The sequence below is a fragment of the Anopheles coustani genome, chromosome 2 (assembly GCF_943734705.1).
Source record: "Anopheles coustani chromosome 2, idAnoCousDA_361_x.2, whole genome shotgun sequence".
Lineage (NCBI taxonomy): Eukaryota > Metazoa > Arthropoda > Insecta > Diptera > Culicidae > Anopheles > Anopheles coustani.
The window spans coordinates 16003238-16025488 of record NC_071289.1 but is presented as its reverse complement, the minus strand read 5'-3'; the positions used below and the strand labels follow the sequence as shown (position 1 = coordinate 16025488).

Here is a 22251-nt window from a genome sequence, read left to right as displayed (position 1 = left end):
AAAAGGAAACAGTTTTCCATCAGCTCGCAATCTCCATCAAATAATCCCGTTGTAAAACGTGATAATGCAAATAGCAAATCAGGTCGGAGTGGTGGTGGTGATGGTGGTGTGGAATTTAAAATCATCTAAACCTACAAAAAAAAATCCTAGGAAGCTTTAACTCGCCGATAGTGCCACCCATTGGGAGGTGAAAAATAAAAACCCAAACCGATGGAGGCGCCTGGTCGCTGGTGATCGATGGACTCTCGAACGGCTGGGGTGTCTCTCTCGCTTGGTTTCCATTATGAAGTGCATCGGAGGAAGATTGCAATGCCACCCAAAGGGTAGCTCCGTTATCGCTTGCGTGGATAAGCGAGCTTTGACAGACTGACTGACAACCGATTGAGGAGAAAACGGAAAAAAGGGGAGAAACCGTTTCCCACGGACGTTTGGAAATGCATTCTTCCTCGTGTCTGCTGTAAGTGGTGTTTTAAAAAAAACGGTACGGATTGAGAATCGAATGGAAAACCGAACCGAATGTCAGCTCTCGTCGTACCGGAAGTCTAATCTCGCCCAAACGTCACAAACGCCACACGACCGACATCAGACACACAAGGGAGGGAGGGAGGGGGTTGGTTTTCCACCAGGTTTGCACAGTGTTGACAGACAAAAACCTTCCAGCGAACGAAACTTTTGTCCGATGTTCGCGTGTGTCACTCACGCGCTGGGGGAACATCCCACCCCCCGTGGAGGATGGGGAGGGTGAAAACCCGATAAAGCTACCTTTCGATAGTGAAACTCTGTGTGGTGGTGGTTTTCCGTTTGATTTTTAATTTTTACTTCCACCCTCCCAGATTTCATCCCGGGTACGAGAATGAGTGACAATGGTCACCAAAACAAGAAAGAAAAACGAACGAAAACACCACGACCGATAGAGGGACACGGGGAAAGGAAGAGAAAAGCGATCACCAAAGCGACTCCATTCTGGGGAGTTTTCGTATCCTTTTTTCTCCATCGCGTTACTTTTCCCGTGCATCGCGCACCTGGAATGACAGCGCGATTGACGAGTGTTTAGAAATCGGCACATCGGGAGTCCCAATTGGGAGCTGAGGCTACGAGAAGTCCGCGGAGGATACAAGGGAGAAGACAAACAGGGACGATGCCCTTTGTTGTGGGTGATCCTTCATATCGCGCTATCACCATTTTTGGTACGCTTCGGACGTTTCTCTTTCTCCGGTGGAAGCAAAACCCGAATGGAACCGGTTCCATCCATCTCGACGAACCGGGCGGTTTCCCCGAAAACCCGCTGGTGCAGTCCAAGTCCAGTACACAATGCGGCCCTAAGGAAACGAAGCTGGACCCATCCGGTTTTCCGGCGAAGTGCAGTACGAAGCGCTGCATCCTGCAATCGGTGTCCGTTCGGTTGGGTTTTTCCCTTCTCAATTCAATTGATAGCTGTCATTACGTCGTCCTTGCGTTATTGTTGTCGAGTGGGGAAAAAAGCACCACCTCTTGGATGCAGGATCCACGATGCACCGGGCACGTTCCGTTTCGATCGGTGGAGAAGGGTTCGGGCCATCTGCAGAAGACAACAAGCGCCGAACGTTGCATCGAATTCATCAAACATCCGTCGAATGGCGCCCTCCCCGATTGGTTTCGATTATTTGCCCGCACGAAAACACGAAACACAACCACCATCGCGTACGTGGAAAGGAAGGCCTCTCTCTCCAAATCAGCCTACAACAATCGAACAGCCGACGTCGCATTCCGGCGACGACGGAAACGGTGCCCAAGTGGTGGGAAATTTGGACCCATTTCCCGAACGTTGGACCACGAGCGTCGTTCTGATTGCTGGAGTGCGATTGCCTGCGCAACTGCATCCTCATCTCCTTCCATTGGATGGCCTTGCGTTCCCATTGGACCGACCGGTGCATGCTCTGCTGTCCACTGGGTACAGATTTTCCAAAAAGAAGCTTTCCCCCCCCCCCCACCCGTTCCTTCGCTCGTTGTGCTAACGACGGATGGAATGATTTGCGGCCGTTTCCTTGCACTTGCCGTGCACTTCCGGTCCTGCAGATGCAGTTAGGTGATGCGACTCCGTACGACGCACCAGCCACAATACAGCGACGTTTTTCGCGACGTTCCATTCGACGTGAAGGGGATCCGTTTTTCGCGCACGCTAGAAAACTCGCTGTCATTGTGGCCAGTGCCAATTGTTTGACGGCAGCAACGAAAAGAATCGAAGCGCACCGAAAGGAATGGCGAACTGTTTTCGGGTCAATTGTAATCGACCGGCGAGATGCACCGGGCTCTAAACAACGGCTAGACGGACATGCATTTGGGGTTCTTTGGTTCAGGCCGAGGGAAGCGGGGGGAGAATGAAGAATGTGCACCATTTCCACCAATCCCAAAATAAAAAAAAACAGCATACGATCAGATGCAAGGCCCACGCCACACCATCGGTTTTGTGGTTCGAACGTTCAATACAACAGCACAACCGACTACGCACCGGGTTCGCATGGACATTTCCCTATGGCCAGCGTTAGGTTTTCCCACCTTTTTTTCCCCATTTCGAGCCAGGTGACGATAGCGCGCTGGACGAAAAGTTTGACGAATGGTTGAAGCGATTATTTTTCGCTGCGACTGCAAACTTCTTACGGTATTTCGCGGGCCGTAATTGGAAGCGATAAGGAAAGAAAAAAAAAGTGCATGCGCCAGTGAAAATTGGGCAATTTTTCCAGCCCGATCCCGGTTGATTTAGGACGTCGGCGATACGATTCTACTTTAAACATACCGAAAAAGATCTTTAAAACCGCAGAGAGAGATTTTTCTTTAATTTACGAGGATGTAAACATTGGTTTTGAGAACGATTTTCAAATTCTTTAAAAAGTTTGTTGTAACTAAAAAAATTCAAAAGTTGATAAATTTCTACAAACTTTCTATAAAATTAAAAGATTTATAAATAAATGCAATAACACGTAAACATCTGCGAATGAGTTAATGATTGTAAAAATATATCTATATATATAAAAAAATAAGAAGACCTTCAACCAAATTTTTAATCTGTTTTAATTTTAACTTTATTGCAAAGATTAAATTTTAAATCATAACCAAGAAACTGTAGTAGAGTCACGAAAAAAGATTGGGATACGAAAACGTTTTCGTTCATTCAATGGAAAGTATCCTTTTTGAAAGTATGTTTCATTTTTTGCTCTTTTTTATTCCATTTATTCTTCACTTCCCATCGCACCAGATCAAATACTGATGGAAGGATGTCCAATATTTTTTTTCAAGTAATCAATTTGACTACAATTTCCATCAAGTGCCCCGAAGTAGTCCCGTTTGGTCACGAATAACGGCTCGAAGTGGCCGGTTTCTTATCTGCATCCGCACCAGCCAGCCAACGAGGCGGCGGCCAGAGGCCAGACCACCCAGGCCCACACTGCACTTCAATCAATCGTTCGTGATTGTGCCAATTTAGCTTTAAATAACTGCAACACAAGACAAACGGCAGGGGAAGCAAAAAATAAACCGAACCCCGAAGAGCAATCGATCTGGTGCTGGGTACGGCGATATGGAACCAATCCGGGGCTGGTCGATTCCCCGCACGACTCGAGACCGCCATCCCGACGGAGAACGGACGTCCTCCAGAGTGTACTTTTGCCCCTCTGCATATCTCTTTCCCTTCCAGAGAGTTTTCCTCAACAAAAAAAAAAAAAAACGAAAACGGATCGGAAAAGCAAACATCATCCATTGGATCGATTTCCACTTCAGGCGATCAATCATGATCCTGGGCGGAGGACGCAAACTGCAGCAGCCGGTTCGAGCCCCTCCTTCCTTTCCGTTTCTCAATCCAGTGTGCGAAAAGAACAACCTCAAACCTCGGGAAACTTGGCTCACGAAAAGAAGAAGAAGAAAAAACGACTCTAACGAGCAAAAGATGTAACGATGATTTCATTCCGCTTCCCGCGTGATTGTGCATTTTCCAGGATGGCCATCGAACGTAGGAGCGCCCGCTTGGAGCATTTCCGCCAGCCAAGAGGATCGCGTCGATGCTTTTCGATTAGCATTCAACGTCGGCAACGATGGCTGCCAACTTACGCCAGTCAACCGGAAGCGATACCGAAAGCGAACGTAACATTCCCCCTCCACCCCACTCACCCCAAAAGGGAGCGAAAGGATTCGCTGCACTTTAAATGACCGGAAGGGGGAGTGCGCGGGAAACGAGGGGAGCAACTGCAGGATAAAGATACGAGAGTGGGATTTTCTTGAACAAAACAATTCGCCCTCGGACGGAAAGCAGGAAGGAAGGAAGGAAAAAAGAACTGCAAAGGACCACCCTCATCGTACTTCGTTAGGGTGGCGATAAGAAGCCAGTGCAGTTTTCTTCCGTGGAGGGTGGGGGAAAAGGGTTTCGTGGCTGCGGCGGGCAAACGAATGAGATCCCTTTTTGCGGGATTCTCCCTTCCCCCGTACCGTCAAAGTACGGTCGATTCGTTTCGAGATGCTGATGCACCGGAATGATTGGTCAGATTTCAGAACTTTTCACACCAACTCCTCCCGGCGGGCACTTCCTGCCCGCTCGATTCTACTTCCCCCCAAAGGAATAGTCCATCCACTTTCCTCTGCCCCTTCGTCAACGGTTTCGATAGCCTGGCAGCGGAAATCTCAACGATACACTTCACCAGGATCTCGCCCCCACCCCCTTTGCATCGCACTGACGCGAGCTGTCGTTTAAGGAAACAAAGTTTCAAACCCACCCCATACACCGGTACCCCCACTACCATTCGGGTTTGATTTTCCTTACCCGCAGCGTAAGGATATTTATTCTTTTCCATCTGGCAGTGCAGCGGGAATGCACGTAGAGGAAAATCACTGCAAAGATTCCGTACCGATGGGAAAAGGAAAAATCTTTCATCCAAAGGAATAAGAAGAGGGAGAGATTTACAGTGGGAGCAATTGTTTTAAGCGCAAACTTCATTTTTATAATTCTTGGACAGCAACGAAGTTGAAGGGTAGTATGAATTAGTTTGAATGCCATTTGATTGATTTTTACGTTTTTGAAAACATGGTGAAAACAACTACATCTACTAATTTTCATCCACATAATAAGCGGTGCATTTTTGAACAAGAAAAAGACAGTTCGAACTGGCGTGATGTAAGTAAGGAAAATGTTTTGTTATGATATTAAACAATTTTTAATAATATGAATTTGAATTATTGTTAGAAGCCTTGCTAAAATTGAAATCATTCATGTTCGACAGAAACTTTTTTGAAGTTATATAACTCCAAAGTCTGGAGTATATTCGTTTCAGAATTACATTCCTAACTTACATTTGCGGATGTTAAATTTACGGAATAAATTAAATTGGTTCAATTTCACTATATGTTTACCGCATTGGATGTTTTATTTTCACAACTAACTAGGCTGATTATTAGTAATTTCAACTAAGTTTAATTTTCAACTAATTTTAGGAAGGTATTTTTGAGGGAAAACTATTAATTGCAACTACAAAAAGCCTTAATAGAGAAATGAAAAACATCTTGAACTAACCTAACTTCACCTTGCCTAAAAGAACTGAAAAGAAGACTGTACAACTAACCCTAACTTAGCTTAAATAATGAAAACATACTATGGAGACACACAATTATAGAAAAATAGAGTAACATAACTTAAACGTTGCATTAATATTTCAAGCAAACAGTTTAAAAATCCGTCAAGAGGTATGTTCTTATAGCATATCGACCACTGTATCCCTGGACAGGCAAAGTGTACATTTGCGCACGTCTCAATGTGGTGTGCGAGCCGAAAGGAGCGAGCGTATTCGAAATCCTCGCACCTTCGTCGATCCTCGCCGCGTCGTCGTTAAAGTCGTTATCAGTGGCGATGCAAGTTCTGGCCCGGCTTCTCGCTCGCTCACCGAGCTTTGACGCTTCATAAAGTTCATCATCATTTCCTCATCTATTTCCACGAGCCACCACCACGAGGGAGTGTTGCGCACTGCACACGGAGCCGGCAAGCGGAAAGCTTCGCCTGTACACTTTACAGAGAGGAAATCTTTCCCGCCACATCACTCCCAACCAAACCAGCTCTCTGCTCACACCCAAACCGGTGGACGAAATGACTATCGGTGGCGAAGAGATATAGTCTTCGCGCTCGTCCCCTGCACGATACTGCAGCAGCAGCCACCGGTGATGGGCACCGTTATCCCGGGGGATGTTTCGGTTGCAGAAGAAAGTTGCAGGCTCCTTGGGACAGCACTTGGGGGAGGGAGGGAAAGCAGCAGAGAAGGCGGGGTCCGCAAACATGAACGTCCCGGTTTTCCGGCAACCCGGAATATCCCGTTTTCTTCGCTGGCATCTTTCGGTTTCGGCTTTGCCGGGGGAAAAACTGGCCTTCTTTCGGTTGGCTGCAAGACTATGTGAGTGTGTATGTGTGTGTATGATATGAAGGCAAGGGAAGCAGTGCATCCGAGCTGATACCGTCTTGTGGAAAGAGTTTTCACTGGCTTCCATCGTCGTCGTCGTCGTCGTTTGCTTGCTGCACCACAAAGAAATCGGATTCCGGATTGGTTCCGAGCGCGTCAAACGTAGAACACAATCCAACGTTCTTCGGTCGGTCGGTGCTGGTGCTGGTGCTGGTGGTTGCTACCCCCATCCCCGCCCGCCCTTTGTACAAACAGTCTCTTTTTTCCCCGTGTTCCACAAACGCCCAGCTTGCGGTGTGGGATGACATTAAATATTATTTATAAAATTTCGTATCACACAATTTATAACAAAGCTGCATCGCAGAAGATTTGTTCGACTGCGAATGCGATAAAGTGGGACTGCCGGGTGCAGAGTTGGGGCTGGCCCTGATTTGTCCCTTTTCTGCAGGCGCACAAGTCACCCGGGTGTTCGTTTTCCACAGCGGAAAGGAGGAGATGCTTCCGATGCTGGTCGGTGCCGATTGGAGCGAGCTTTCTCGATTCACCGAAACGACGAGCCTTGTCGACGTTGCATTGTGTTGTCTGTCTGTTGGTGTTGGTATGTCTGTGGGTGACTTCAAACCCGTTCTTTCCGAAAGGACCATTTCCTAAACAGGTCGATGCAGTGCAGTGGCACACAGCAAGGCGAAAAATGGACACCTAATCCGACAGCGCATGAACCAGGAAGATATGCATGTTTCTTCGATTCCAACCCTCCCCCGCCCCCTGCATGCCTATGCACCCGAAAGCCACTCCCGGGTGCAGTGGCCATGATATGTCACCAGCCACGATAAACGACGACATTTTATTTCCGTTGTAGTAATAATATTCGGAAAGATTTCAGTACGCCATCGTCACACAACACCACCCCCACTCGTGCCGGGACCTTCCGTTTGCGTTCGTGCATCGGTGAAAAGCCATTGCGCGCCCGTTGGTAACCGACAGTTTTCCATTTCCGGAAGGTTTGCGCTTCCAAAGTTCGATCGTTCGACGATCGACGGCACCGTCACCGGGGAAAGGCACGTTATCGTAAAGAATGTGCTTTGCCGGAAAATGGGACCAGCAAAAAAAAAAGAGAAAAAAGGAAAACCGAGGTGTGGTGTGGAAAATCGTTTGCACGGTAGTTTTCGGAACCCCCTGGTAAACGAGGCGCTTTGCATAACGATGAAGATGTTTCGATACATTATTCCGATGGAGGTACTTTCTTTTCATTGGCAACTTCTTGTAACGCTCTTAAAAACTTGGGATTATGTTGGTTATTCACTCTTTCCCACTTTATACCGACAACTTGATTCTATGTTGAACAAGTTCAATAATACGATGCAAGTATGTGAGATATGAACAATGAGTTCAAAAAATTCTAAGCACAACCTTAATGATAAATCACACATGACTATACATTAAAATACTTTCTTTTGTGCTTATGTTATTATCAAATCACATTTTTTTTAAGTACACGAGCAAATACTATGTTGTGATTCTACAAAACAGTAAGTTTTGTTGTAAAAATTGCATAGAGACCAGAACAAACAAATTAAAGTTTCAAAATTGAAGTAATCACACGTTTTGAAGAAGGTAAAGTTATAGTAAAAACATCTTAAACAGTAAATCTATACAGCACGTAGGAGGTGTATGTGAAGAAAATTAATGAGAACCAAATAAACACTAAAATCTCGTTTTAATAATAAAATCCTTATTTTAAAACTCTAATGCTCCAACATCTCTTCAAGCACCAAAACTGAAGCACAGAAAATAATATAATATATCCAACGAAAAACTTTCAACGGACGGCATTGAAAGACAACGTCAAACCAACTTAATATGAGTGTTTAATATTTATGTCACAAATCATGTGTGGTCGATAACGGGTTTCCTAGCGGGAAAGTTTACAACCGAATCGTGACGTTCGGAAAAATACTCCCCGCCTTCTATTGAAACCGATCGATCCGATGGTCTAATAAATCAAACATTTATCACTTACATACATTTTCGTAGACTATGGCGAACCCGATAAAGAATGCAGCAGGGTTAAAAGGAGCCCATGGATTCATAAATCCCACCCACCAACAAGAATGGCGACACTTACCTGCAACAAGAGAGAGAAAGAAGAGAAAAGTGAGAGTGAGAAAAAATCTATTACCAACTCGTCGTGCACCCATAACGTTAACGACAATATGCGCCCACCACCACTCTACCTCCCTCCCAGGAACTTCTTCGTTCCAAGAGGGGAGAAGATGGAGGAGGAAAAGTCGGTCCAGCGGATGGCCACCGCGCGCGACAAGATTTGCGAAAATTTATGCACGGTCACACCGGACCGGAGTTGGACCAAAAGGGGTTCGCTTCGGGAAAAAGGATAACGCTATCGAAGATGAGCTTTTCCTCCAGCGAAGGAAAACAGACGCCCGAGACCGTGGCTGGACCGTTTCGGAAATCGGCAATAAATTTTCCCATCGCTGTTGTGTCGCGAGATGCGTGGAGGAACCGGCTTCAAGGGAGGGTGTGTGTGTGTGTGTGTGTGTGGACGAGATCTATCACGTCGTATCCTTTTCGACACCGGCTGCACCGTATCCGGTCTGCCGATTCGATCCTTCATCCTTCGCCGTACGCTAAATGTTAATATTTATTTCCCGCCGTCGATTCGCGAATGGCTAGCGTGTGCGTGTGTGTGTGTGTTTGTGCAATGAAGCGATGTGCATACTCTCCCCAACCATCTCCCTCCAAAGTAGTAACCCGGTTCAAGATCGTACGGCGTTTCCTGGGGAACCTTTTTCAATGGATTTTATTTACGACTCCCTTTTTCCCCGTGGAATCCGTCGTGGAGGAAAAGAAAAATCGTTCGATGGAAAACGTCGTTGATATTTACAGGGTGTTTTATTTTGTTTGACCAGCACTGGCGCGCGCACAGGCGATGGGATTTTCTTATAAATTTTTATATCGCCCCAATCTTGGCGATGGAAAGTAATAGAACTACGTCGGCAAATGCTCAAGCGCCATCATTTGCTGAACCTTCAGGAGCTCCAGGACACGAAGCAGGGCAGGTTGTAGGGTGCCCACGAAGTCGTAACAGTCGAAAAGGACGCGCGTGGCTAGCGTGCACTCTTCGAGACCGTCGCGACGATACCGGGCTGCACAGTAGTCCGCCTCGAGGTCGTTCCAATCGGTCGGCGTACCGAACTGCAGCTCGTACCGCTTCTGGTACGGTCCGTGCTGGTCGGAGTAGAACCCAGCGCGGATGGCGAAGCAGCGTAACAGACACCGGGACGCATCCGTTGCAGAGAAGTCCGCTCCGGTGGTGTAGTTGGCGAACTCGTCGAGGGTCACCTCGTTTAGGCCGAGACAGAAATCGACCACCTCGGCAAGCTGCGTGTCCTCGAGTGGAACTTGCTTCGGACAGTTCAGAAGCTCTCCAAACTGCTCCAGGTAGCACTGGAAAATTTCGAACGCATGGCCACAGGAACCCGGCTCCCCGGGCGACGTTCGGCGCAGGATGCAAGCTTTGGTACGCTGCTGGTTTGCCTCATCCGCCCCGTCCGGCAGGAAATACTGCCCGATTATCTCGGGACGCAGGACTACATCCGCGTACCACCACTTCAAATTCAGCCCGACGCAGCGGATCATGCACTTGGTTTGCGCGTCATTCGGGTAGTTGTAGTTGAGGTACTGGTACAGCCGGCACTTCGGAATTTTCAGGTACTCGACGCACTCCTGCTGCGCCTGCACGAAACTTTTCGAAACCAAGCTGTGCTCCGAAAAGCCAACGACGAAGGTGGATCCCACCAGCAGCACCAGCTCGCCGTAAAACAACCAACCGAAAGACATCCTTACATGCAACTGACGAGTTTATGAGAATATGACCGCTTTTTATAATGCTGTAAACACAAAGCGAGACGATCTCAAGTTCCGCCTGGAACGTGCCGCTGGCTAGCAACAGGAAGCAAGCTTCTAGATATTATATTATCAACCCGACCCTACACACTTCCGAAAACACGTTGGAATTTGAAAGAGGTTAAATTCCGTTGGATAAGTTAACAAAATCTTCGTGTGGTCTACTCGTTTTCATTGTTAATTGGGGGAACAGAATGAGGCAAGTAAGCTTCTCATTACAAACAAGATGAATAGTAGAATCAAAAAGGGGACACGAAATATCACTAATGTTTTACAAAACAAACTAAATATTGCAGAATTAAAAATAGCTATAATGTTAGTTTGACATGAAACGCAAAACACTGAAAATTCAAATATCACTTTTGCTATTAGTTTTAATTTTAAGCCGATGCAAATAATATCATATTCAGAGAAGATTTGTGAATTAAACAAGGTTTGTTCACCTAAATCTGGCAAATAACAAAGTTCCAAACCGTATTTACCGCTCGTTTACAGCGTAAAGTTGCTCGAATACTTGTGTTCTTCCTCATTTTCATCAATAATTTCAAAACAAACAATCTTAACAACAAGAATTGGTTTTACTTATAAGTTTTAATAAACTTGTGCTTTGATTTCAACTCATCCTCCGGAGTTTATTCTTAAATTCATCTTCCGTGCTGTTTAGACTTTGTCAGACTTTGAAACATCAGTTTCCTTCTTTCAGTTATCATCAATTGTGCATATTACTTGTAATTTGTAGTAAATAGACTAAACATATGGTTTCTAATTTAAGTGAAATAGATCATAACCGTGGCATGCGAATGTTTTCAATAGTCAATCGACATTTTCTGTCGAAAGCGTGGGTGGAAATAATCTCCAGCGGCCGGTGACTCACGAAACCACTGGAGACCACATTCAATTTAACGTCGGGCTTAATCTACGTACCCAGACACTACGAACCACTTATCGGTTCCACATCGACCGGTTAACCTTCCCCGAAAGGCCTCATATGATAAACTTCCCACCGAACTGGATCAGCACACCGACCGACGCCACCCATTCGTCGATCAACGCACGAAGCACGAAAATGTAAATAAAGTTGAGCCAAGCTGAAACAATGCAGTTAGCCGTATGAACATGAAAACTAAATAAATAAAAACGAACTGGTTCTTACAAGCAGCGAGCTGTCTCTGCCGGCAACATAATCGGGGTGATAGTGGTGGTGGTGGTGATGGTGGTGGTTACCCACGTTACCCGGTTTTTTGTACGTGTGCAGCCGGGTGCACCGAGCCATGAAACAAGGCGTGTGGGCGTTGGAATGAACGATAAAATTGAAATCGGGCCCCGAAACGTACACCAAACTTTACATATGCTTTCGAAACAAGCACCCCTGTGCGTCCTACCACCGCGTGCTTTACCACCACCCCCTGGTGTGGGTCAAAAGTGACGGGGATGAAGTAGCAGAACGGGAGCTTACATCCGAGAACAAGGGAGTTGAAGAGGGGAAACCGGCCGCCTGGTGACATCCTGCCGTTTTTTTCCCTTTGGGTAATAATTAATTTGCAATTGATATGAAATTTTCCCCATCAACGCCCCCGTTGAATTCGCCGACCCGGAGTGTCCTTACGGGATGGTCCCCCTCTCCGCACTCCAGAGTCGACATTTTGTGAATGTGGTGAAGCCGAAATCCCACTCGGAAAGCGTCCGGAGCTGGTCGGTCGGTGTGCCAGATGCAGATAACGACAATTGGGTGCTTTTCGATCGGAAAAAGCCCTCCAGCTTGATTCTTTTAGGGGGTACCCAGTCGCATTTGTGTGTGTCATAAAGTCTGCATGAAAAATGTTTGGCTACATTGATTTAAATAAAAATTTAAAGAAAAATTCATTTTCAAATACATCACAAGGCAGTAATGTGTCAAAAAGTTTCTTTAATGTCAACCCTTTCTTTGCCCACAGTTCGGCGAGATAAAAAGTCTCCAAGCATCGTGAAGAAAAACCAATTACTTGCGCTGTCCATCACCGGCGATTCGATCATCCGAAGATGGCCATCGTTCGACGGGAGGATTTTCACACATTTCCTCTCCACCCTACTTCACTGTCTGACCTTCTTCCGCGCCGCAAAAGTGATTGAAGGATTGTTTGTCCTTCGGGTACACTTTTTCTTGGGCACGCAAAAATCTTTTCCGACACTTTTTAATAGAATGTCACCACCGCACACCACCCCCTCCCCTCGCCGCTCGGGTGACTCGCTGCGGTCGAAAAGATAAGCGCCAACTCCCGCTGCTCCCGGAACGGAGCGGGGGTGGGATTTTATTTCCATAACTCGAGCTCGGGCACCCGATCAACCATTCGATTGCGATTTGCCTCCGGGAAAGCGGACGTCCGGCAGGGCAAACGGGGGGAGGTGGCGGATCCAATTTTTCGCACTCCCGACGTCAATCCGTGCTTGCGCCGGGATCGGATGGAAACATTTGGTCAGTACCGATATCGGGACGCGTGTAAATCAAGGCGGGTTAGTTTTGTCCGCTTCTAGCGTTCCAAAAACCGGGGTGTCCCGGGTAAAGGGAACCCCTTTTTTCCACCCGGATCGACTTCGTGCCACCCGCTGATGGTCTAAGGCATAAGATTTATACCCCGACCGTATCACACCAGCCGTCCTGATGGCGGTCGCTGTCAACATACACACACACATGACGCCTAATACCTGTACGTGCCCGGTGCGTGACATGCTGGTGGTGAGGTGTCGGTCGATAACAAAAAAAAAAGAAACAAACAAACAAACACTGTAAAAACGGTCGAAAAAGTTGTATCGACACTAATCAAAATCCGGCCAACCGTTTGCGCGCCCGACGACGACCGAAGGCATCCGCGAAGCCATTTGTAATCGTTTGCGTTCGCATTGGATTTGCTTGCAGGGTAGCAGATAATTTATCACCGACGGTCGTGTGGACGCTGGAAAATGTAACAACACTGTCGTGACTCGTAACGACTGGATAAAATAGGACAGGTTATATCTATTGTTTTGCCACAGCACCTCGGGGAGATTATGTTGTTTTAGTTTTGCCAGCATGTTGTAAATAAAATAAATCCATCCTCTTTGATAGCTGACAATCTAATCGAAAATAAGGAAAACGCTTTTAAAAACTAACGTTTCATACTGGAAAATATGTTTTATCTTCACCGTTTTTATCTGTTTCCTTTCCATTTTTTTTGCGTGTTGATAGTGTTAGAAAAACATTTCATTTGAACATTGTAGATGTCTGGAACTATTTTCAGTTCTACTTATTTTTGTAACGAAAAGTATGTGTTTATTGAAGATGCAAATTTGAATATTTTTGATATACATCTAGAAACAGCTTTGACTCTTTGAAAATTCTTCAAACTGATTGTTAACCTCCTGCTACGAATCTCATCTGTTCGAATACCTGATATGAGATTTACCTCAAAATCGCATGATAAAATGAACCGAAAGACAGCCACCATCGTTTTCCGGTGCATTCGAGCGATCTGTTCAGAGCTTTTCTTGATTCTCTGTTGTTGTTTTTCGTTAGGGGCGGGACTTTGCCGGTGGGGTTGCGATTGAAAAAGCGTCTCGCTTGAGTTGTTCTGCTTGTTCAATTTTTCTCACCATCTCCCTTTTTGCATCTTGCTCGACCGTTCGCCGTTGGCATGCTTTTCGGTTTATCGCACGCAAACGTCATCCCCGGCCGGGCCCCGGTGGTTCGTTAGCACTTCCATCTCCCCCCTCACACCAAGCATGTTCCGTTTCAACCCCTTACAATCGCGACGCTTTATCTGTGTGCCGCCCTCCCCGTGGGTTTGTGCCGGTTCGGGCGGCAACGATCGTGGCAAGTTTGTGCGAGCTTCCAGACCGGAGCCAATCGGAAACGAGCGCGATATTGCTCTGTTTGTTTTTGGCACGAAACGAACAAAAACCAGCTGCGCAACGCGAGCTGTACCAACACATGCCCGACGGCATTGGTAAGCAAATAAAAACGAGCATTGAACAATGTTAACTGTTCATAAGGAAGATGGAAGTAAGACGAGCCGGTGACGTTGGTTTTGCTTCATTATACGAACATAATAGTAGAATACTTTAAATTTAGAAAGTCATTGAATAAATCATCTTGCTTATTCTATACTTGGCAAAGAACATCAATAAAATGCAAGAACAAATCGATTTTAAATGGTACTTAAACCCACCGATATTTTTCCTTGCGCAAAAGAAGAGAACCGTAAAATACTTAAAACACCTCCATTATCATCACCATCGTTGCCTTTTCGCCTGCTTCTTGCCGTTAAGCCACCCGCGGAACAACGCTGCCACAATCGTTTCCTAATATTTTAAGATTAATGAAAATAATGCTAATGGCTCCGGGAAGCTTCGTTTAAGAAGTTTCGGAAACTCCGCTTCCCGCGTGTGTTAATCTTGCTTTATTGGTAAAATGGAAGCCATCCATTGGTGGTGAATCATGGAGACAAACGAATGAACGAGAGAGCCGGATGGCGCTGCCTTTCGCCGGATTGTTGTCGATTGTCCTCGTGGAGAGGCTCGTTGCCATCCGGATTGTGGAAGCTCTCGATGTTCGTCGCCTGCTCGGCGGCACCTCGCCGGGGTCTTCTTGTGGGCCGAGGAACAAACTATCAGTGGATAGCCATTTGCGATCTATCGAAAACGCACGATGGGACGGGGGAAGGGTGCAAAGGAAAGCGAGCTAAAGCCCTGATAAGCGTTCGATGCACCGAGCAGCTGGGACCGAAAATAAACACATCCTGGTTGGTGTTCGCCGCTTCGCCCTCACGCACGAGAGCACCAGATTTCATAAATCCCGACTGGCGATCTTGAATGGAGGCTTCGCTTGTCTCCCTGTTCTCTATCTCGCATTCTATCCTTGAAACGCTTCCTTTCTCCCTCGCACGCTGCGTGGCGAGACGGGGAACAGAATTTCCGTAATTTATTGCTTTAAGTGCTGGATGCCGATAAGCAACCGATATCATTCCCCTCCAGCCAAGCGCCATCGGGTAAACCGATGCTGGAGAGTGTAATAGAAGGAGGCAAAGAGAGGAAGGTAGATGGCGGTAAAAGTAGAGGTGGAAAGAGAGCGAGAGAGATCGGGTAGGTTTAAAAATGAAGGAAACGGTTCCATTCTCGTCCGTTCGTCGTCTTTCGGGCGTTGAAATCTTTCGTTTTGTAGTGCGAGTCGTGCGAGCGGAGGCGGGGTGGAAAAGGGAAAGCAACAACAAGATAAAGTGTAAGGAAGCAGCAGGAGGGTAGGACACACAACCGGTAAGGAGAGCGCGCGGGTCGAGATTGTAAAAATGTAAACCATTTTTCGTTGGCTTAGCCGAGAGGAAGGATCGCGCGCATCGGGCACAATCGCAAATACCGAATTGTCGCGCCATCGTCAGTCTTTATTAATCCCTTCCGCTGCTCACCCCAGCTCGCCCCGAGCCCTACCTATCTTTTACCTAATAAACAAGGATGAAAGCCCACGAACAACCCAACTAGAAGCCCGATGATCGATGAACGAAAAGAGAAACGATCTTCGGCGCGCTAAAAAGGCGTCCGATCGATTCTCCCCTTCCCCTGGCGCACCGCAGACCGTCTCTCTCGGTCCATTATTTGCTCCGGCAATGGCGCCTATCGAAGATAAATTGGTTCATTTCTTCTCCGTGGCACAGCATGGCCCTCCCACTGGGCACCCGAAGGCTGAGATGTTGTGGTTGCCGAGGCCCGCACCCTAAAAGGGTCATACAGATACTTTGTAATCGTACCGAATGGTACGGTAAGTAATGATGCGCATTCTTCAGAAATGTTAAAGTACGTTCCCGATAGTGTCCGGCCGATAAACGGGCGGGTGTCGTCTCTGCAAATCGGAACCGTAATGGAAGGCATGCAGAAATGGAAAAAAGGGGAATTCTCAACGGTTTTTATGCAACGGTATTGTTTGAAATTGATTTTATTCTCTAATTTGGACCACGCATTTCAAATCGATTACATATTCAACGTGTTTTCCAACGTTCTGGTTTTCCTTACAAAAAAAAATCCACTCGTAACTTTTCCGTGTATTTTCTAAATCAGCGCAGTTTATCTCGGGTTTCAACATTCCTCCAGCGGCATTCGATACTTGCGATCAACATCCATAAAAATCGGATTACTAATTAGTAAGACGAGCCGCCGGCGATCGTTGGGGTAGGCTTTTAAGGACTACACACACAGACACATACACACGTGCACTCGGTCCCATTTAGTTAAGCTATCGGCGGTCGCCTTTTCACGCGTTATCGCACCTCAATCCTTCAAAAAGCAGCCACCTCCGGTATCGGGCATCGTTCCGTGGCCAACGGCAAGGCTACACCTCGTCGGCTCGGCGGAGAAGAAGCCAACCTTATCAGATAGGAGAGTGTGCGCGACGCGGGACTTGAAAAGAAATGCACCCCGGAGGGTTTTGATAGTTGAGTTGAAAACGGCAAAACTACCCTTCGAAAAAGATATCACAACGACGGGATTGGATAGGTTCGGAATCTTCCGCTCCAATCTAACCCGTTTCCCGGGCAGAAAAACTAAAACCTGCCGAAAAATCAAACGTTCCCCAGTGTCAGGTCAATGCAGACAGCCGTGACACGCCAGGAAGGAGTGGATGTTGGTGGACAAGTTGGCGAGGTGGGGACGAAAAAAAAACATTCAAACAAAAAAATAAAATAAAGTAAATAAAACCACTTTAGATCGTATGCGCGCGATCCATTAGGTTTATCACGGCGCAACCATCGAATGCGCGGTTCGTGGTGCGAACGATCGTACGTGACCCGCGGAACAAGCCAGACAAGCGTTTTTGGCGAGCGGGGAAGGACATGGGAAGAGATGGGGTCGGGAATAGTGATTGCGATTGTGTCGACAGCGACACGGCGCGCTGCTAACAGTTAACGGTCGGCGGGTAAGCGCGGCGCGAATGGCAGGAATTACGCTATTTACACGACGTCGGACAACGTCGTTTTGCTGCCGATTTTTTGATGATCTCCATCAAGTCGCGGGTCGCTCCCCCGGCAGGCCCCGCTCGATCCTCGTGCGCTTTGATCTTGCGAGCGTGGTGTGACATTCCCTTTTTCTTCGAAACCCCCTGAGCGACAATAAAGATTCGCGCCGCGACGCACCGAGGCCCATCTGCCGGTTGATGTGGCTCGTTGATGAGATGCTGGACGAAAAACATGACGAAAACAGCGACGAAATGGGCTTTAACGGGTCGCGATAGGACGACGCACACACGCTCTCCGACTTTGTGAGATTGGGAAGTGGCAGTAACGCTGGATCGGAAACCAACCACCAGACGAAAGGAACGGCACTAACGATTGGAAATGACCAGGGAAAATGGACTGCATGCCGAGATTAAGTTGCGAAAAGAGCCGGACTCCTCGCGAAAGCATGCTGACTTTGATCGGAGGAATTGTTTCGACCACAAAGTGATGTCAATCGATCATGGTGTCCAGCGTGAACAAAAGAATTGGGAAAGGAGGGTTCGTTGTGGTGTAATTATCCAACGAACAAAATGATACATTCACCGTGAGCCTGGTTTTATTCGACAGATCGTCGCCTGACACTCTTTTCCGAAGGCAAACAAGGCTGTCATAAATCACCTTAATGACACTGCGGTAACTTACAAAGACTTTGTGGAAAAAAGAGGGATTTTATGACTAGAATTTGACAAATATTTATCAACTTTTATTGCCCAATCACCAGTACCTTATTTTACTGTTTATTCTTTAAGCTTCATATACTTATTTTATTATCTACTTTTTAAGATAAGAAAACACAAAGAGAAATACTTCTATTCGATGTTTTATTGCTCTTACTTACGCTATCAAGTACCTTCATTGCAGTGTTAATTAAAGAGCAAACCCCTTTTGACGGTGCGTTAAATAATAATGCAGCCCTTTTCATTACAATTGTACCTCAATCGGACATTGTTCTCCCGTAAAACCACGCGTAAAAGGTGGCTCATAATGCGATTTTTATCACACCCCATTTGGGATTAGGTGACGAGCTTCCTGGCGCTGCTAAATTCGATACGGTACGGTCGGTGCGCCCCAGCCCGGTACAAAAGACTCACCCCGCACGCGGGGCAAAAAGCGACGAACCCGATTATTACACACCCGCCCCCAAAACGGGTGATCATCGGTGGACCGGTTAAAACAAACACACCGCAGCCAAATCGAGCGTAATGTAATGCGGCCAAATGCATAATTAATGAGACAAATTATACACCGGCGAGCCGAGCCGGTGTTCGGTGGATGTGAAAAACAAACGTCGTAAAGCCCGGTAGTGTACGGGCGGGTGGGTTCCCGGAGGCGACGCGGTAGAACAGCACGGCATTGAACGGAAAATTAACAACATAATTATGGCTCTTCGTTCTTCGCTTCGCGCTACCCAACCATCGAGGGCTGCACACTGACCAATGTACGGTCGATGGATGGTTGGAACCGAATTCCCCGATTCGGGAAGGGAAACCCGAAAATTACACCCCATTAACGGATTATTTGACTAAACAACTATTATCAAACAACGTCACTGAAGGCATAGGACCTGCGAATGAAGGAGACGGAAAGGTAGAGGAAAAAGCTGAGAGAAATGAAGACGAGGGTCGCTGCCGACCTTTCATCGGAATTTGTGAAGCAAGGTGAAGTGGAAAACATAAGTATCATTCTGTGAGCGGGATATGGAGTAAGCTCACGACACACTGCGGTTAACCGTAGTAATCACATGGTCAGTTTCCACACCCCCGTTGCTCACTGTGTGTATGTTTTATTCGATTAATTTGATTATGATTATTGCTAGACCAGCTACTCGGCGGAGCGGGTCTGCAAAGGGTTCCACCAGCTCGCATGGTAGCGGGGAAGCGAAAAGAGAAATGGCTTATTTGATTCCAAATGGTCGGCGTTAATTAGCTCCAGCAGGAGAGCGAATAATAATTGGATTGCCTACACCGGATCCAAAGAGTTACGCTTTATCCGTTTGATTTATTTGACGCCCAAAGGGGGATGTTTTATCGTACGCGCCGCAAGAAAAACGAAGGTCGAATCTTACTAAATGCAAATCTCTCTCCCTATCTCTGCAAAGGATGATTTTATCGCCCGAGAAATGGCTTCTACGTAGTAAGGGTTAGGTAACAAAAGAAATCACCTTATCACCATTAATTAGGTGCTTTTAACACACATAAAAGAAAGTGCTGGCACTAACTTCCATGAATAATTGATATGATTTATCTACTCCCGTTGAAACCCTAGAAGAAAAAACAGACGCATATGATATAAGTCATGAGGTGCGTTAAATTGGTCAACCTCGATTGTAAACATTTCTTTACTTTTTCAAAGAAGGCACGTATGTTAGGTTTTCCTTTCACCAAAGAAGAGTTTGAGGTGTCAATATAAACTCAAGCGTACATAAACAAAGCCAAAACAATTGAAGTTATTTAATCTCCAAAATTTCCCAGACTGAGTGTATACTTCTCCTCGGAATACACAATTCTTCACTGACATAAATTGTCTTGACAGTTCGTAAATTATTGTTGGATGCTTTAATTTAGTCTTTTTAAGAGCAAAGGTTTCAGGATATATTAAATATTATTAAAGTCCAAAACTTTATCAAAATAGGATAACTCATTTAAACTAATCTTCAATTTTAATGTGAAATATTTATTTTAAATAGGATTAATTCTCTCTACCAGCTTGCTTCCAGCATTGGTTGTGCAACGAAGTAAAAGGTAGAACTATAAATTTACTAACTTTCGAAAACAAGTCAAATTCTACAATATAATTTATGTGCGAGATGTTATCACACAAAACTGAAACACTTTTAACGAACCACATGGTAGATTTGTTTCATTGAAATGGGCCTGGGGAACAATGTTTCATCAGACTTCCGCTTCTTGACTTCCCTAAAGCGGCGGAGAAAAGTGGCCAACTCCCATTTGTGTTTTGTTTTCCCGGACCGAAACTCGGAATCCAACGGCGACGACAGCGATGACGCTGATATCGATCACTGGTAGGTTGTTGTAACTGTCAACACTCAACACGGCTCCGGTGGATTCTAATCGGCCCTCATCAATCTAAACACGGCGCTCACCCCTGCTACTCTCGCACGGTCCCTCCCTCCCTGCTGTTGCCGTTGCGGCCTAATTCATAATGTAAATAGCATAATGAGCATCGGTCCGAGTGGTCCGAACCGAACGTTCGCCCCGAACCGGACGATCCGACAATCCGTGTTGGTAGCGCACCCCGCTGTCCATCAAATTAACACCATTAATTTCTCCATCGATTAAATTCATCGTCCCCGCGATACCCATCAGAGAGGAACGCGTGGCGCGGGTTAGCGCAGTCGGCGAGGGGGAGCAATTTGTCCCGTTCGGGGTTTTCCGAACGTACGGTACTCCACCCCACCCGCTTCGTTAAACCATCGGTGGTTCGCCTAATAAAGTCCTCATCGCTGATGCACGCACGTACGCACGCACGCTCGATAATCGCTTTTTCCACCACGTGTCCGCGCGAGGGCGTGATGGAGCAATTTTGAGGAGGAAAACCGGCGCACCCGACGTTCCACCGACGATGCGATGTCACGAAAAACAAATCCTTCCGCGATTGGTGCGCCCGCGGGGGGGTTGGATGGATGAGGTAGGTTGGTTTCCCGAAAACGTATGTTTTACTCCATCACCGTGATTTGCGAGGAATAATTCATAAGCAATATGTGTCCTGGCTGCTGAAGAATCGGATGGAAAATGGTGACGGAACGAAGCGTGCAGAAAGGAATGGTTGACCGATGAACAGCTTTCCTGTTTGTTTCCAAATAACTGAAACAATGGAAAAGTACATCAAAAAGATTCTAAATTTAATTGGTTGAAACTAGAAAATATTTCTATCTAAGTTTGATAAGTTTTTCCACATTTTTGTCTCACATTTGAAAGTTGATTTTAATAAAAGTAGGTCGACCTTTTCTTTCTCAGCTCTAAATATTGTCCTCCACTTTATTTAAATATTTAAAGCCAATTTACAAACATTAAAGCATTCAAACTCAGTGGGTAACATTACAAATAATTCGCGAGCATTGTTCAAAAGCTCATTAAAAGTCGATTGAGCAATGATTCAATTAAAATAATTATTCTAAACTGCTTGATCCATTATCCAACCATAAACCGATTAAAACGTTTCACGGATTCCAGCGTCCGTCGGGCACCGCAATACAAATAATCATATTAATTTTTATCACTCACCTTCCATGGCAGTGCTATTGGGTGTTAGTGTTGGTGACCCAGCTTCGGAGGGACAGCATGTGGCCAGCGTGAAATGAAATATCTACGCCAACATACAGATTTATACGTTTGCAATTGTCCGTCGCTTCGTTTATCCTGAGCATTTATTTCCTCCGCTCCTGCAGGACTTGCATCTCTCCCCATGCCCTCCTTTTGTTTATCGCTTTTAATTGGGTGGTATTTTGGGGACTAGGGAGCCTCCTTTCCCCTCTCCGAAGCCACCGCCATCCGGTCGTTGGTGTTTGGTACACGCCAGAAACAATCGCCACCGCCTCAAAACGAGCGTGACACTTTTCCCGGATTGGATTGAAATGAAAGCTTTCCGAACCGACATTCCTTTCCTCATCCACCAGAACCGTCCTTTTGCATATAGGAATCATATTTACTCCCGGAAAACTCCACCCCTCCTCCCTCCCCCGACATCCACACGCTGGAATGATTAGTTTTATCAGCATTTACCGGTCGGGAGCTGGCTTTCGGGGTGACGTCTTGCTTGCGGTGGCCATTGTGATTTGTTTTTTTTTGTTTTAATGTTGCTCAAACCGACTCGCAGGAGAAACCGTCGGTCCCCGGGACCCGCTTCCTGATCGGGATAAAGTCCAGTTTATCCCATCCGCCGGAAGACTCGAGACGACTTCGGGCGGA

The 22251-nt window shown here is 46.4% G+C and overlaps 2 protein-coding genes across 2 annotated transcripts in view; both read right to left on the bottom strand.

Moving 5' to 3' along the window:
- The window catches only part of LOC131266737 (zinc finger protein ush), a 186468-nt gene that overhangs the window by 88316 nt on the left and 75901 nt on the right, over nt 1-22251 (bottom strand). The gene's annotated exons all lie outside the window — the stretch shown is intronic.
- On the bottom strand, nt 9414-10265 carry LOC131263983 (general odorant-binding protein 45-like). Its single transcript, XM_058266275.1, has one exon. It carries the CDS (start codon nt 10263-10265, stop codon nt 9414-9416), a length of 852 nt encoding a protein of 283 aa, XP_058122258.1.